This window comes from Jaculus jaculus, chromosome 21 (genome assembly GCF_020740685.1).
Source record: "Jaculus jaculus isolate mJacJac1 chromosome 21, mJacJac1.mat.Y.cur, whole genome shotgun sequence".
NCBI classification, from domain to species: domain Eukaryota; kingdom Metazoa; phylum Chordata; class Mammalia; order Rodentia; family Dipodidae; genus Jaculus; species Jaculus jaculus.
In genome coordinates this window covers 4,539,897-4,555,207 of record NC_059122.1, presented here as the reverse complement: position 1 = coordinate 4,555,207, position 15,311 = coordinate 4,539,897, and the positions used below count along the sequence as shown (strand labels likewise).

General features: G+C 45.8%; 1 protein-coding gene and 1 non-coding gene across 10 annotated transcripts in view; both read right to left on the bottom strand.

Moving 5' to 3' along the window:
- Osbpl9 (oxysterol binding protein like 9) overlaps positions 1-13,947 on the bottom strand; it is a 107,226-nt gene extending 93,279 nt beyond the window's left edge. For all 9 annotated transcript variants that reach the window (XM_045139223.1, XM_045139224.1, XM_045139226.1 and 6 more), the window contains exons 1-2: positions 13,831-13,947; positions 3,897-3,947 (exon numbers count right to left, since the gene is read on the bottom strand). In XM_045139223.1, coding sequence (XP_044995158.1) covers positions 3,897-3,947; positions 13,831-13,941 — 162 coding nt within the window. In that variant the 5' untranslated portion in view covers positions 13,942-13,947. The remainder of the gene's footprint in view (positions 1-3,896; positions 3,948-13,830) is intronic.
- LOC123456413 lies at positions 3,169-3,275 on the bottom strand. The gene has a single exon (XR_006634514.1). It is a non-coding gene; the product is annotated as a U6 spliceosomal RNA (small nuclear RNA).
- Positions 13,948-15,311: the final 1,364 nt, after the last annotated feature.

Below are 15,311 nucleotides of genomic sequence, written 5' to 3'. Positions count from 1 at the left end.
TAGGAAGCATAGTTTGCAACAATGGTTAATAAACTGCATCTGAAAACAAAGCCCATGCATTAACCGTGGCAGCAAAGGCAGTGGACTTCAGCGCCGTCTCCACACAGCTCTGCCAAACCCTCCCGGACGGACAGCCTATCTCAAGCCAGAAAAGCACTTAAAGCCACACGGAGTGGTGGCTAAAGTCAATAGCAAGTACTTAGAAAAGCAATTAGTCTACAAAGACAAAAGAGGAACCAATGGAAAATTTAAACAATAAAAAAGTCGTCCCTCCCCCCCCCATCCCTGAGCCAGGGCTGGAGAGATGATGGTTCAGCAGTTAAAGTGCTTGCTTGCAAAAGCCCAATGATCCATGCTCAATTCCCCAGACAGAATAGAATAATTACAATAGAAATATAATTTGAGCCATATGTAATTTAAGTTATTCTGGTAGTTTACATTTAAAAAATAAAAGGAGGGCTGGAGAGATGGCTCAGTGATTAAGGCGCTTGCCTGCAAAGCCAAAGGACCCAGACTTGATTCCCCAGGACCCATGTTATGCAGATGCACAAAGTGGCCCAGGCATCAGCAACTCATTTACAGCGGCCAGAGGCCCTGGCACATCCGTTCTCTCTTTCTCTCTCCACCCCCACCCTGTTTACAGACAAATAAAAAATAAATATATATATTTAAAACAAGGTCAGGGGGGCTAGAGCGATGGCTCAGTGGTTAAAGCACTTGCCTGCAGAGCCTAATGACCCAGGTTCAATTCCTCAGTACCCACAAAGAGCCAGATGCACAAAGTGGCATATACATCTGGACTTCACAGCAGCAGTTAGAGGCCGTGAGTTCGAGGCCACCCTGAGACTACATACTACATGGTGAATTCCAGGTCAGCCTGGGCCAGAGTGAGATCCTACCTCCAAACCCCCCACCAAACAAAAAGAAAAGGAAGAAAAGCAAACAGCTAATAGTGAGAATGTTTCACTTTGTGTGTGTGTGTGTGTGTGTATGTGTGTGTGTGTGTGTGTGTTGCATGTATGTGATATGCATGTGAGTGCATACGTGTGGGGCGTGTGTGTGCACCTGCACATGGGAACCAGCCTGGCCTAGGACTCACCAGTCAGGCTACTCTGGCCGGCCAGCAAGCCCCAGAGACGTGCGCGTCTCCACTCCCCAGAGCTAGGATTACACAGGCGAGGGCCACCGTGCCCGGCATTTACATGGCGCTGAGGATGACACGTAACTCGTCATACTTGCAAGGCAAGCGCTTTGAATGAGCTATTTCCTCAGCCCACTCTTAACCATATTAACAGTCACTGTGCCACCAAATTACACCTCACTGAATTTCTAGCCCTGTCCCTTATGGGTAAAATGAAAGTTGTTCCCCACCCCTCGCCCCCGAGATAGGGTTTCACTCTAGCCCAAGCTGACCTGGAATTTACTCTGTAGTCTCAGGGTGGTCTCGAACTCACGGCAATCCTCCTACTTCTGCCTCCCGAGTGCTGGAATTAAAAGCATGCGCCACCACACCAGGCTCCAAGGACCCCGGTTTGAGGTTCGATTCCCCAGGACCCATGTTAGCCAGATGCATAAGGGGGCGCACACGTCTGGAGTTCATTTGCAGTGGCTGGAGGCCCTGGCACACCCATTTTCTCTCTCTCTCTCCCTCCCTCCTTCTGTCACTCTCAAATAAATAAATAAAAATAAACAAATTTTTTTTTAAAAAGCTCAGTAGGTGGGCTGGAAGATAGCTTAGTGGTTAAGGTTATTTGCCTGCAAAGCTTAAGGACCCACATCAGGCTTTCCAGATCCCACATAAGCCAGACACACAAGGGACACAAGTGTGGAACTGCTGCACATGTGCACTAGGTGGCACATACGTCTGGAGTTTGAGTGCAGTGGCTGGAGGCCCTGGGTGCCAATTCTCTCTCTCTCACACATACATACGCACATTAAAAAAGTTAAAATTCCAGTGAGTTGTTGGCCAGGGAGGTCCCTGATGCCCCCAAAACATAGGCCATTGCTGAGGCCCTTGGTTGCCCACTAGGAATAGATGGTAAGACCCTACTGCTGATTACTTGGGCTGCAAAGCCACTGAGAAATCCTGCTGGAACTGAGCTGATAACCTCCTCCATGTAGACCAGCTGACAGAAAGCTGGAAGAAGCCATTCTGCATGCACTTCAATGGGAGAGAGAGAAATGACCAGTGAAGATACTCAACAGTGGACACTGCCAGCCTTACATCTGGCTAGCCAGGCCGAATGAGCCAACGGGTGCAATAGTGGCACATCTGTCATGGTAGAAACCAACTTTCCTCTAATTGGACTGGAGGTCCGCTCCATGGGAGGAAATACATCCCTGACGCTGAAAACTTAAAACAGGGGTAGTCATGAGCCCTAGGGGTGTAACATCTGCTGCTGTCTGGCTAAATGTATATACTATGCTCACCAAACTGCCCAGTAAGCACGTCTCTTGATGTTCATACCCATATATTAATGCTACTCTCACATTTGGTAGAGAACCTTCTCTTTTCAGATGGCAGTGACCCTGGGATGACTCAGAAGGCATCATGGTGCTGAGAAGTGACTGGAGTACTGAGTAATATCTAGATCACACCTTCCAAGGCTCAGGGTCTAATGCGGAAGAGGTGGTGGAAAGAATGTAAGAGCCAAAGGAAGGGTAGGACTCCTTACAACGTGCCCCTCCAGACACAAAAATGGCCTGGATATCCATGACCTCACAGTGCCTGACACTACCTATACAAGACCACCATAATAGGAGGAAAAGATCATGACATCAAAATAAAACAGACACTGATTGAGAGGGGGAGGGGATACAATGGAGAATTAGTTTCAAAGGGGAAAATGGGGGGAGGGAAGGCATTACCATGGGATATTGTTTATAATCATGGAAGTTGTTAATAAAAAAAATTTTTTAATTAATTTTTTTTAATCAGTAGGTGCTTTTTTTTATTAACATTTTCCATGATTACAAAATATATCCCATGGTAATTCCCTCCCTCCCCACTCCCACACTTTCCCATTTGAAATTCCATTCTCCATCATATTACCTCCCCATTACAATCATTGTAATTACATATATACAATATCAACCTATTAAGTATCCTCCTCCCTTCCTTTCTCTACCTTTTATGTCTCTTTTTTACCTTACTGGCCTCTGCTACTAAAAAATATGGAAGGCTTCACGAATTTGCGTGTCATCCTTGAGCAGGGGCCATGCTAATCTTCTCTGTATCGTTCCAATTTTAGTATATGTGCTGCCGAAGCGAGCACTAATCAGTAGGTGCTTTAAGTCATGGAGTAACTTTAAATTGTGGATCCAAAGCCGGGCAAGATGGTGCATACCTTTAATCCCAGCACTCTGGAGGCAGAGGTAGGAGGATCATTGAGTTTGAGGCCACCCTGAGACTACAGAGTGAATTCCAGGTCAGCCTGGGCAAGAGTGAGACCCTACCTCAAAAATAAAATAAAATAAAATAAATAAAATAAACTGTAGATCCAAATACTGGAGTCCTAGTGCTGGTTCTGCTACTGCCTAGAAGTCACTTGGAGAAATTCAATTTTCCCTTCTGAGATTTGGTTACCTAGCCCAACACCTATGTAAGGAAGCTAGACTAAATTTAGACTCCCATGATTCAATCAAATATCTTTTCCTACCAAAACCAGATTTCAGGGCTGGAGAGATGGCTCAGCAGTTAAGGTGCTTGCCTGCAAGGCTCGATTCCCTGTACCCATACAAAGCCAGGCACACAGTGGCATATGCACCTGGAGGTCATTTGCAGTGGCTAGAGACCCTGGCACATCCATTTCTGCCCCCCTCCGCTTGCAAATAAATAAGTAAAAGTATTAAAATAGTTTTTAAAGCTGGTTTTCATATAATGAATGAATACTCACTCTGAGCCGAACACATCCTCTGCGAGAGCCTCTCATCATTTTATCCTTGGACTAGAAGAGAAACAAAACACTCAGTAAATAAAAGTTAATAGACTGGACACTACTTTTATAATCATTTGGGGATTTAAACAAACAAGAGGGATGGAGAGATGGCTTAGCCGTTAGGGCACTTGCCTGGAAAGCCAGAGGACTTCGGTTCAATTCTCCAGGACCCATGTAAGCCAGATGCGCAAGGTGGCGCATGCGTCTGGAGTTCGTTTGCAATGGCTGGAAGCCCTGGCATGTGCCCATTCTCTCTTTCAAATAAATAAATAAATAAATAATGAAATATTTCTTAAAAAAGCCAAGCGTGGTGGCACATGCCTTTAATCCAAGCACTCCGGAGGGAGAGGTAGGAGGATCTCCGTGAGTTCAAGGCCACCCTGAGACTACATAGTGAATTCCAGGTCAGCCTGGGTCAGAGTGAGACCATACCTGGTAAAAAAACAAAATACAACAAAACAAAAATCCAAGGGGCTGGAGAGATGACCTAGCAGTTAAGGCATTTGCCTGAGAAGCCAAAGGACCCAGGTTTGATTCACCAGGACCCATGTAAGCTAGATACACAAGGTGACACATGCGTCTGGAGTTCATTTGCAGTGGCTGGAGGCCCTGGAGAGCCCATTCTCTCTCTCTCATAAATAAATAAGTAGATAAATAATAATGAAAATAGACACCCTACACCTCCAAACCTCTAAGCCACAAGAACTCAGAGTCCGAAATGATTATAGATGTACTGAACACAGCCTTCTTAGCCCATTGTACAAATACAAAAAGAAAGTCTCATATGTTTTAGAAAAAAAACAATCAAGCAGGATCAAGGCATTCTTTACCACGAAAGCAGCTAAGAAAGAATACTTAAGAAAAACAGTCCTTAAGCATTTAATAACCCTTTTATTCTATCCTATACTTATCCTCCCTCTAAAAGATAAAGGTAGTACACCAAAACAATAATTAAGTTAGAAAATGAGGCTAGAATGCAAAGTGAACTTAAAGAATGGAAATGCCAATATATTCCTCTTGATCCTCTGACACTGTAACGTCATGTTTTTTAAATTACAGTACAAAGAGAAAGGACCAGACAGGTCTCAATGACTGAAGGGTTAACAGCTTTCCCTGAAAACCAGAGGGAACTAAAGAGTTAATAACTATCCCTAAGAACTAGGAGGTCATAAAGAAACAGCAGAAGCATTCAGCACCAGATAAGCCTGGCACCTCCCATGACTGGCACTCCCCTTACTTCAGATGGCCTTGAAGGACCAGAAACCATCCGGGTACCCTCCCTTAGACATTGCTGCTGAAGAAGCCTATTCTGAACAAGGATACAAACAGCTACAAGTTCCTTATCTACTGCACCTGGTACAGTCCATTTCTTAGGATCCTCCTTATAAACTTGTACCCCATGCTGGGCATGGTGGCGCACGCCTTTAATCCCAGCGCTGGGGAGGCAGAGGTAGGAGGATTGCTGTGAGTTAAAGGCCACCCTGAGACTACATAGTGAATTCTAGGTCAGCATGAGCTACAGTGAGACCCTACCTCAAAATAAATAAATAAATAAATAAACTTTGCACCCTAGCCCAACTCAGTGCTTCAGTCTTCATCCTGCAGGAAGGCTGCTGCCCCTCACTGTACCTCAACAAACTGTCTGTCTGTAGAGATCAAGTGACATGTTCTTTGCTTTTCTCTTAGACTTTCCTCACAATGATGACACTACAGTTCAGATTCTGAATTTGAAACCACAGAAAGAAATAACTGAAAATGAAGCAAAGTCACTGGACACAGGCTAATCCAGATTTACAGAATGTGGAACATTCGATAAAATAACAATAGATTCAGGGCTGAAGATCGCACCGTGGTAAAAGGAGCTTACTAGTAAAACCTAACAGCCTGGGTTCAATTCCCAGGTATCCATGAAAGGCCAGATGCACAAAGTGGCATTATGTGTCTACAGTGAGTTTGTGGTGGCTGGAGGTCCTGGCACGCCCATCCCCTCCCTCCCTCCCTCTCTCTCTCTCTCTCTCTCTCTCTCTCTCTCTCTATTTCTCTCCTCCCTCTCTCTGTCTCCAGTAAATAAAGATAAATCACTAAAAAAAAAAAGAGAGAGAGAGAAGCTGGGCATGGTGGCGCAAGCCTTTAATCCCAGCACTTGGGAGGCAGAGGTAGGAGGACTGCTGTGAGTTCGAGGCCACCCTGAGACTCCATAGTGAATTCCAGGTCAGCCTGGGCTACAGTGAGGACCTACCTAGAAAAACCAAAAAAAAAAAAAAAAAAAAAAAGAGAGAGAGAGAGAGAGAGAGACTAATGTGTTAACTATAACACAGAGTAAAAATAAGTGTAACAGGGCTGGAGGGATGGCTTAGCGGTTAAGCTCTTGCCTGTGAACCCTAAGGACCCCAGTTTGAGGCTCAATTTCCCCAGGACCCACATAAACCAGATGCACACGGTGGCGCACGTGTCTGGAGTTTGTTTGCAGTGGCTGGAGACCCTGGTGTGCTCATTTTCTCTATATATCTTCCTCTTTCTCTCTCTCTTTCAAATAAATAAATAAAAATTTAAAAAAAAAGTATAACGGTTATAAAAAGCACAAAGTGCTATACATGCCAGGAAGCATCAAGTTTCAATCTGAAGCTTAAAAGTAAAGAGGGAGGAGGAGGGAGGAGAAGAGGGAAAGTTAGGAGGGAGAAGAGGAGTGAGAGGGGAAAGAGTGAGAAGGGAGAAGAAAGACAGAAGAAGAGGAGAGGAGAGGGGGAAGACGTTCAATGATAATTTAGCTCATGTTGGGAGGTGGCCCAAGCGTGGCTTCAGAGAGAGCCGGGGAGATGGCTCAGCAGTTAAAAGATGCTTGCTTGTGAGCCGGGCGTGATGGCGCACGCTTTAATCCCAGCACTCGGGAGGCAGAAGGAGGAGGATCGCCGTGAGTTCGAGGCCACCCTGAGACTACATAGTGAATTCCAGGACAGCCTGGGCTAGAGCAATACCGTACCTCGAAAAACCAAAAAGAAAAACAAAAAAAAAATTATTTAAAAAGAAGGCATGTAATACAATGTCTATGGAGACATTTCTTTTTAACCATCTCATACAAACCAACTACTTATTAGACAAAAAAGGAAAAAAAGAAGCCTGTTATCTTTGGCCTTTTTTAGCCATCTCATACTATGGAGACAGTTCTAAGAAAGGATAAAAGGTTATAAACCTGAGAGGCAACCTACTGTTTTCTTCCCTTTTCTTAGGGATTAAAGGCATGTGCCACCATGCCCAGCCAAATATTTTTAACACACACACACAGCTGGACAAGAAGAAAGGATACTGGGCTGGAGAGATGGCTTAACAGTTAGGGCACACACTTGCGAAGCCTAAGGACACATGTTTGACGCTCCAGGTCCCACGTAAGCGGGATGCAAGGTGATCCAAGTGTGCAACATTGCATGTGTGCACAAAACGGCGCCTGTATCTGGAGTTTGATTACAGTGGCAGGAGGCCTTGACACTCATGGTGATGATCCTCCTACCTCTGCCTCACCAGTGCTGGGATTAAAGGGCGTGTACCACCAATCATTGAGTTTATTTATTTATTTATTTATTTATTTGAGAGCGACAGACACAGAGAGAAAGACAGAGGAGAGAGAGAGAATGGGCGCGCCAGGGCTTCCAGCCTCTGCAAACAAACTCCAGATGCATGCGCCCCCTTGTGCATCTGGCTAACGTGGGACCTGGGGAACCGAGCCTCGAACCGGGGTCCTTAGGCTTCACAGGCAAGCGCTTAACCGCTAAGCCATCTCTCCAGCCCAATCATTGAGTTTTTATATCTTATTCACACAAGAGCTCTGAGCTCTGTTACAGCAATGCTATTTAACCAAAACTGATGCCCAGCAGTCTTCATGCTAATCAGTTGCCATGACTTGATGCAAAGCTTATGTCAGAAACCTGCCAATACTTAAAACTACTTCATTTTGAAACTTCTTGTTTAATGGCCTCAATAGAATGTAAATTCTAGGATAATAATAGTCTCTCATAGAGACTCAAAGTATTTGTTCAGGGCTGGAGAGGTTGCTTAGTGGTTAAGGCACTTGTTTGGTAAGTGTAAGGACTCAGGTTCGATTCCCCCAGAACCCACATAAGCCATACACACAAGGTGGCACGTGCGTCTGGAGTTCATTTCTAGTGGCTAGAGGCCCTGGCATGCTCATTCTGTCTGTCTCTTCATCTCACTCTTTCTCTCTCTATAAACAAATAAATAAATTACATATTTTAAAAAGTATTTGTTCAACCATGTGTGGTGGCGCATGCCTTTAATCCCAGCACTCTGGAGGCTGAGGTAGGAGGATCCCTGTGAGACTGAGGCCACCCTGAGACTACACAGTGAATTCCAGGTCAGCCTGGGCTAGAGTGAGACCCTACCTGTCACAGTCAGGTTAGCATTGCTGGTAAAAATCACCTAACCAAGAGCAGCTTGTGGGAGGAAAGGGTTATTTGGGCTTACAGACTCGAGGAAGCTCCATGACGGCAGGGAAAACGATGGCATGAGCAGAGGGTAAATATCACCTCCTGGCCCATATACGGTGGACAATAGCAACAGGGGAGTGTGCCAAACACTGGCAAGAGGTTACTGGCTAAAGCACCTATAAACCTGCCCCCAACAACGAGCGTGCCTATTCTCTCTCTCTTTCTCTATCTTCCTCTTTCTCTCTCTCAAATAAATAAATTAAAAAAAAAAAAGAGCCAAGAGTGGTGGTGCATGCCGTTAATCTCAGCACTCGGGAGGCAGAGGTAGGAGGATCGCCGTGAGTTGAAGGCCACCCTGAGACTACATATTGAATTCCAGGTCAGCCTGGGCCACAGTGAGACCCTACCTCGAAAAAAAAAACAGAATAAAAGCCTAAAAGCTAGGCTTCCTGGCACACACATTTAATTCCAGCACTTGAAAGGTGAAGATAAGCAGATCTCCAGGAGCTTGAGGCCAAACTGGGCTGCAGAGTGAAGCTCAGGCAAGCCTGGGTTTCTCAAGCAAATAGCTGGAAGAGAAAAACAGGACAGAAGACCTATAGATCACAAGGCAAGAGGACAAAGAACCTCTAGGTTAAAGGGACTTGGGAATTTTATGTCTGGATCTCTGACTCCAAGCAGAAGAGACGATGAAGGGAACCAATCAGACTTCATAGTTAATGGAAACAACTCTACTGTAAAATCTTTTTGTGTGTGTGTGAAGTAGGGTCTCACTCTAGCCCAGGCTGACCTGGAATTCACTATGGAGTCTCAGGGTGGCCTCGAACTCATGGGAATCCTCCTACCTCTGCCTCCCGAGTGCTGGGATTAAAGGTGTGCACCACCACACCTGGCTCAAAGAGAAATCTTAACGTGTACTGATGCATAATAAAATACTCCAAAATAAAATACATTCATACCATAATTGGAATCTTCTTTGAAATAATCCAGTGTGGCTGGGTGTGGCAACCTGTATTCTCAGGACTGGTAGAGGGCGCACCATCACTTGTGGCTACAAATGTGTAGGCAGGAAGATCAGAAGTTCAAACTCACTCTACTATGTAGTGGGTTGGAGGCCATCCAGATTGCATTTAACCTTGTCTCAAAATAATAATAGTAAAACAACTAGGGCTGGAGGGATGGCTTAGAGGTTGAGGTGCTTGCTTGCAAAGCCAAAAGACCCAGGTTCGGTTCCCCAGGTTAGCCAGATGCACAAGGGGGCGCACGCGTCTGGAGTTCGTTTGCAGTGGCTGGAAGCCCTGGCATGCCCACTCTCTCTCTCTCTCTCTCCCTCCCTCCCTCTTTGACTTAAATAAATAATTTAAAATAAGTAATAAAAGGTATTCTTTAAAAAAAAATAGTAATACAACTAAACAAGTTTTTTTGCAATAATGCAAATCATCCTTATTTCTGGGCCTGTATGGCTGGACTCAATCCCCTATAAGCTCCCACTAATATTGTCCCATTAGAGCTGCTTACAGTGCTTCAAAATGCCCCCCAATGATGCACCCCCAGATCTTGAATTCATGCCTAACATGTCATTTTTTTCCTCTCTCTTTTTTTTTTCCTTTGAGGTAGCTTCTTGCTATAGCCCAGGCTGACCTGGAACTCACCATGTAGTCTCAGGGTGACCTCCAACTCACAGCGATCTTCCTACCTCTGCCTCCCAAGTGCTGGGATTAAAGGTGTGCACCACCACATCTGGCCTTCTACTTTTATCCTTCAGGCCTCAGCTCACATGTCCCTCTGGCCTTTTCCAGACAATTGTCCCACAACACTCTTACTTCTGTGGTAAAATCTGTCACAGTTTTTTGTTTTTTGAGGAAAGCCCAACAGACTGGCCTTTAAAAAAAAAAAAAGTTTTTATTTTTATTTATTTATTTGAGAGTGAGAGAAAGAGGCAGAGAGAGAGAGAGAGAAAATGGGCATACCAGGGCCTCCAGCCACCGCAAACGAACTCCAGACGCATGCGCCCCCTTGTGCATCTGGCTAACGTGGGTCCTGGGGAATTGAGACTCAAACTGGGGTCCTTAGGCTTCACAGGCAAGCACTTAACCACTAAGCCATCTCTCCAGCCCCTCGGGTTTTTTTTTTTTTTTAATATGTGTGTGTGTGAGAGAGAGAGAGACAGAGAGTGAGAGAGAGAGAGAGAGAGAATTGGCACGCCATGCCCTCTAGCCACTGTAACTGAACCTTGTTATTGTTTTTTGTTTTTTTGGTTTTTTTGAGGTAGGGGCTCATTCTAGCACAGGCTGACCTGTACTTCACTATGTAGTCTCAGGATGGCCTTGAACTTAAGGCAATCATCCTACCTCTGCCAGCCAAGTGCTGGAATTAAAGGCATGAGCCACCACACCCATATTTTTTGTTTAAATAGATTTTATGTCTTGTTTTATCTTTTTAGTTATTTATTTATTAGAGACAGAAGGAGACAGAGGTAGAATAAAATAAAATAAATCATTCCACCCCAGTGTTCAGGGTAACTCTGGAATTGTGAAACCCCATGGCTCAGATAAAAGACAACTTCAGAGTTTTCAGGATAAAATGTCCTAGCTTCATGACTAGCTAATATTTTTTTTTAATTTTTAATTTATTTATTTGCAAGCAGAGATAGAGAGAAGGGAAGAGAGACACACAGAGAATGAGAATGGGCACACCAGGGCCTCCAGCCACTGCAAACAAACTCCAGATATGTGACCCCCTTGTGCATCTGGCTAACGCAGGTACTGGGGAATCGAACATGTGTCCTTAGGCTTCCCAGGCAGGCGCCTTAACCACTAAGCCATCTGTCCAGCCCATGACTATCTAATCTTGAATAATGTGTTTTTAGGTTTTTGTTTGTAGTCAAGTTGGCCTCAAACTTTACTGTTTAGCTGAGAACGACCCTGAACTCCCGACTCACTGGTTTCTAGCCCAAAAGTGCTGGGATTATAGACATGAGCCACCAAGCCTTATAGTTTTGCTCCCCCACACCCCGCCCTTTCCCTAGTCTTATTATATAACCCAGTCTGTTCCCATTAAACTCCCAACATTCCTGGGCTGGAGAGATGGCTTAGTGGTTAAGCGCTTGCCTGTGAAGCCTAAGGACCCCGGTTCGAGGCTCGACTCCCCAGGACCCAGTTAGCCAGATGCACAAGGGGGCGCAGGCGTCTGGAATTCGTTTGCAGTGGCTGGAAGCCCTGGTGTGCCCGTTCTCTCTCTCTCTCTCTCTCTCTTACTCTTTCTCTCCCTGTTGATCTCAAAAAAAAAAAAAAAAAAAAAAAAAAAACTCCCAACTTTCCTGCCTCAGCCCCAAAATGTGGGGGTTATAGCCATGGACCATTGCACTTGGCCTTGAACAATACGTATAAAGCTTAAGTTTGGGTTTATTTATTTATTTATTTATTTATTTATTTATTTATTTGAGAGACAGAGAGAGAGGAAGATAGGCAGAATGGGTACACCAGGGCCTTCACCCACTGCAAACAAACTCCAGAAGCATGAGCAAGCTTATACACCTGGCTTACATGGGACCTGGGGAATTGAACCTTGGTTCTTTGGCTTTGCGGGCTAGTGCCTTAACTGCTAAGCCATCCTTCCAGGCCTGATTTTTCTTTCTAATTTTTTATTTGCAAGAGAAAGAGGCAGATAGATACAGAATGGGCAAGTCAGGACCTCTAGCCACTGTATACAAAACTCCAGACACATGCGCCATCTTGTGCACCTAAAAGTGGGTATTGGGGAATCAAACCCAGGTCCTTAGGCTTTCAGGCAAGCACCTTAACCACTAAGCCATCTCGCCATCTCTCCAGCCCAGCCCTGATTTTTCTTTCTTTCTTTCTTTCTTTCTTTCTATTTTTTTTTTAATTTTTTTTGCTTTTTAAAGGTAGGGTCTTTGTGGCTCAGGCTGACCTGGACTTCACTATGTAGTCTCAGGACAGCCTCCAATTCATGGTTATCCTCCTACCTCTGCCTCCCAAGTGCTGGGATTAAGGGCGTGCACCACCACACCTGGCCCTGATTTTTTTTTTTTTTAATGATGTACAAAGAGGCTACGATGTAGACCTCAGTGGTGTTCAAGAACATGAGTTTGATCCTCTCCCCCCCCCCACACACATACACAATATGCAGAGAAAGGAAGTTGGCAGCAATACTTTTTGCTCCTGCAAGCTTGCCTTAGTGATTCACAGATCTCACTTTCCTTTCTTTCCGTGGCAAAAGTGATGGGAAAAGTAAATGGGGAACCCTGATTCCACCACATACGGCTAGCTACGTGAACTTGAGCTAATAATTACTTAAAAGCCCAGGGCCTCAGGTTCCAAAACTGTAAAATGGGGGATATTAAATGGGGATAATGAACACCTACCTTACAAAGTTATTGAGAGTAAAATGAATTAAGGGATTTCCCCCACACACATTAGATTAAAATAAAAGCTACTGAGAAAACAGTTGGATGTCTTCACCTCCGTCATTTGCTGGCATGGAAACTACTGGAGATATATGTATGTATGTATGTATGTGTATATATATATATATATATATTTTTTTTTTTAATGAATGAATAAACTACGCATCTCTATTTCTGTCACAAACACTTAACTCCCCTGCAACTGTCTTTGTGCTTGTCTTACCCCATGCCCTAAAGCCTTCGAACCTATGAACTCAACACCATTCAAAGAACGGTTAGCAGGCTGAAGAGATGGCTCAGCGGTTAAGGCGCTTGCATGCAAAGCCACAAAGGACCCAGGTTCGGGTCCCCAGGAACCCACTTGAAAGCCAGATGCACCAAGTGGTGCATGCATATGGAGTGCGTCTGCGGCGGCTGGAGGTCGCGGCACACCCAATTCTCCATCTCTCTCTGCTTGCAAATCAATCCATAAAATATTTAGAGAGGTGTGGGAAAAGCAATTCCTCTACTACCGCCCATCTTCCATGTCTCCGGGCAAGACCCAACTTTGGGGGGGGGAGGGACCCCGAGGAGCCTCGGGGGAAACCCTGTCTGGAAAGTTGGACGGGACGCAGCGAGAGGCCCCCCGGGGTTGCAAGGAGGGATGCGGGACCGGGAGTGACATGTCAGCAGGGATGGACGGACAGAGGACTGGGTCCCGGAGGGGCGGCGAGGGGTGCGGCCGTTGTCCAGTGACAACGACCCCGCCTGCCGCCCTTCCGTGAGGTCCTGAGCCGGACCCAAGCCTCCCTCCCACGCTCCCCGCACAGCCGGGACTCGAACCCGCGACCGATGGCGTGGCGGCCGGCCGAGCCCGCGGCTCCGTCCGTCGGGAACCCCCCCGGCCCAGCGTCGCCCCCCCTCACACAGCCCCCCTCACACACACACGCGCGCGCACGCACACACCCCGGTTCCCCCCCTCACACACACACGCACACCCCCCGGAACCCTGGCCAGCGGCCCCCCCCCCCAAAGCCCGGAGACCCACCGTGTAGTAGGACAGCAGCCCCGCGTTGTAGTCCAGCACGAACCAGCGGTACTGCCAGCCCTTCATCACGTTAGTCCACTTGCTCAGCGGACCTTCCACCATCGACGCCATCTTGGGAGCCGCCGATGACAACAAACGGCCTGACGTCACCCGCTTATATAGGCCTCGGGCGGGAGGGGGCGGGGCCTCGCCGATCGTGGGGGCGTGGCCTGAATGCGCCACGCCCCCTGTGCGGAGTTTTTTTGTTGTTGTTGTTGTTTTTTGTTTTTTTTTTTTCTTCCTCCCCCAGCGTGCTTTCTTGCTCTCCAGGCTGTGTGGAGGGCGAGGTATGCCCTGGGGGCCAGAAAGCTAGAGTGGAGCATATCGAGATGACTTTTTAAAAAAAATTTTGTTAAGTATTGTATCTATGGGGAGGTAATATGATGGACAATGGAAATGTCAAAGGGGAAAGTGTGTGGGGGGGGAGGGTATTACCATGGGATATTTTTTTATAATCATGGAAAATGTTAATAAAAATTAAATTTAAAAAATATTGTATCTAGGGCTGGAGAGATGGCTTAGCGGTTAAGCGCTTGCCTGTGGAGCCTAAGGACCCCGGTTCGAGGCTCGGTTCCCCAGGTCCCAGGTTAGCCAGATGCACAAGGGGGCGCACGCGTCTGGAGTTCGTTTGCAGAGGCTGGAAGCCCTGGCGCGCCCATTCTCTCTCTCTCTCCCTCTACCTGTCTTTCTCTCTGTGTCTGTCGCTCTCAAATAAATAAATAAATAAATGTTAAAAAAAATTAAAAAATTAAAAAAAAATTGTATCTAGCCATCATAGTAGGAGGAAAAGATCATGACATCAAAATAAAAGAGACTGATTGAGATAGGGAGAATGGAGTTTCAAAAGGGAAAGTGGGGGGAGGGAGGGTGTTACCATGGGATTTTTTTTTTTATAATCATGAAAGTTTGGTAATTAAATTTTTTCTGAAAAAACAATATTTTTTTAAAAATAAGTAAGTCGGGAGTGGTGGTGCAAGCCTTTAATCCCAGCACTCGGGAGGCAGAGGTAAGAGGATCACCATGAGTTGGAGGCCAGCCTGAGAATACATAGTGAATTTCAGGTTAGCCTGGACTAGAGTAAAACCTTACCTCTAAAAACAAACAAAAAAAAAAAACAAAAAATAAATATAAGGGCTGGAGAGATGGCTTAGCAGTTAAGGCACTTGCCTACAAAGTCTAACCGCCAAGGCTCGATTCCCTGGTACCTATGTAAAAAGCCAGATGTGCAAAGAGGTGCATGCATCTGGAGTTCATTTACAGCAGCTAGAGGTCCTGGTGCACCCGTTCTCTCTGTCTTTCTTTTATCCCCCTCTGCTTGCAAATAAACAAATAATATATTTAAAATATATTTTTTATTTATTTGAGAGAGAAAATGGGGGCGCCAGGGCCTCCAGCCACTGCAAAGGAACTCCAGATGCATGCACCACCTGGTGCCTCTGGCT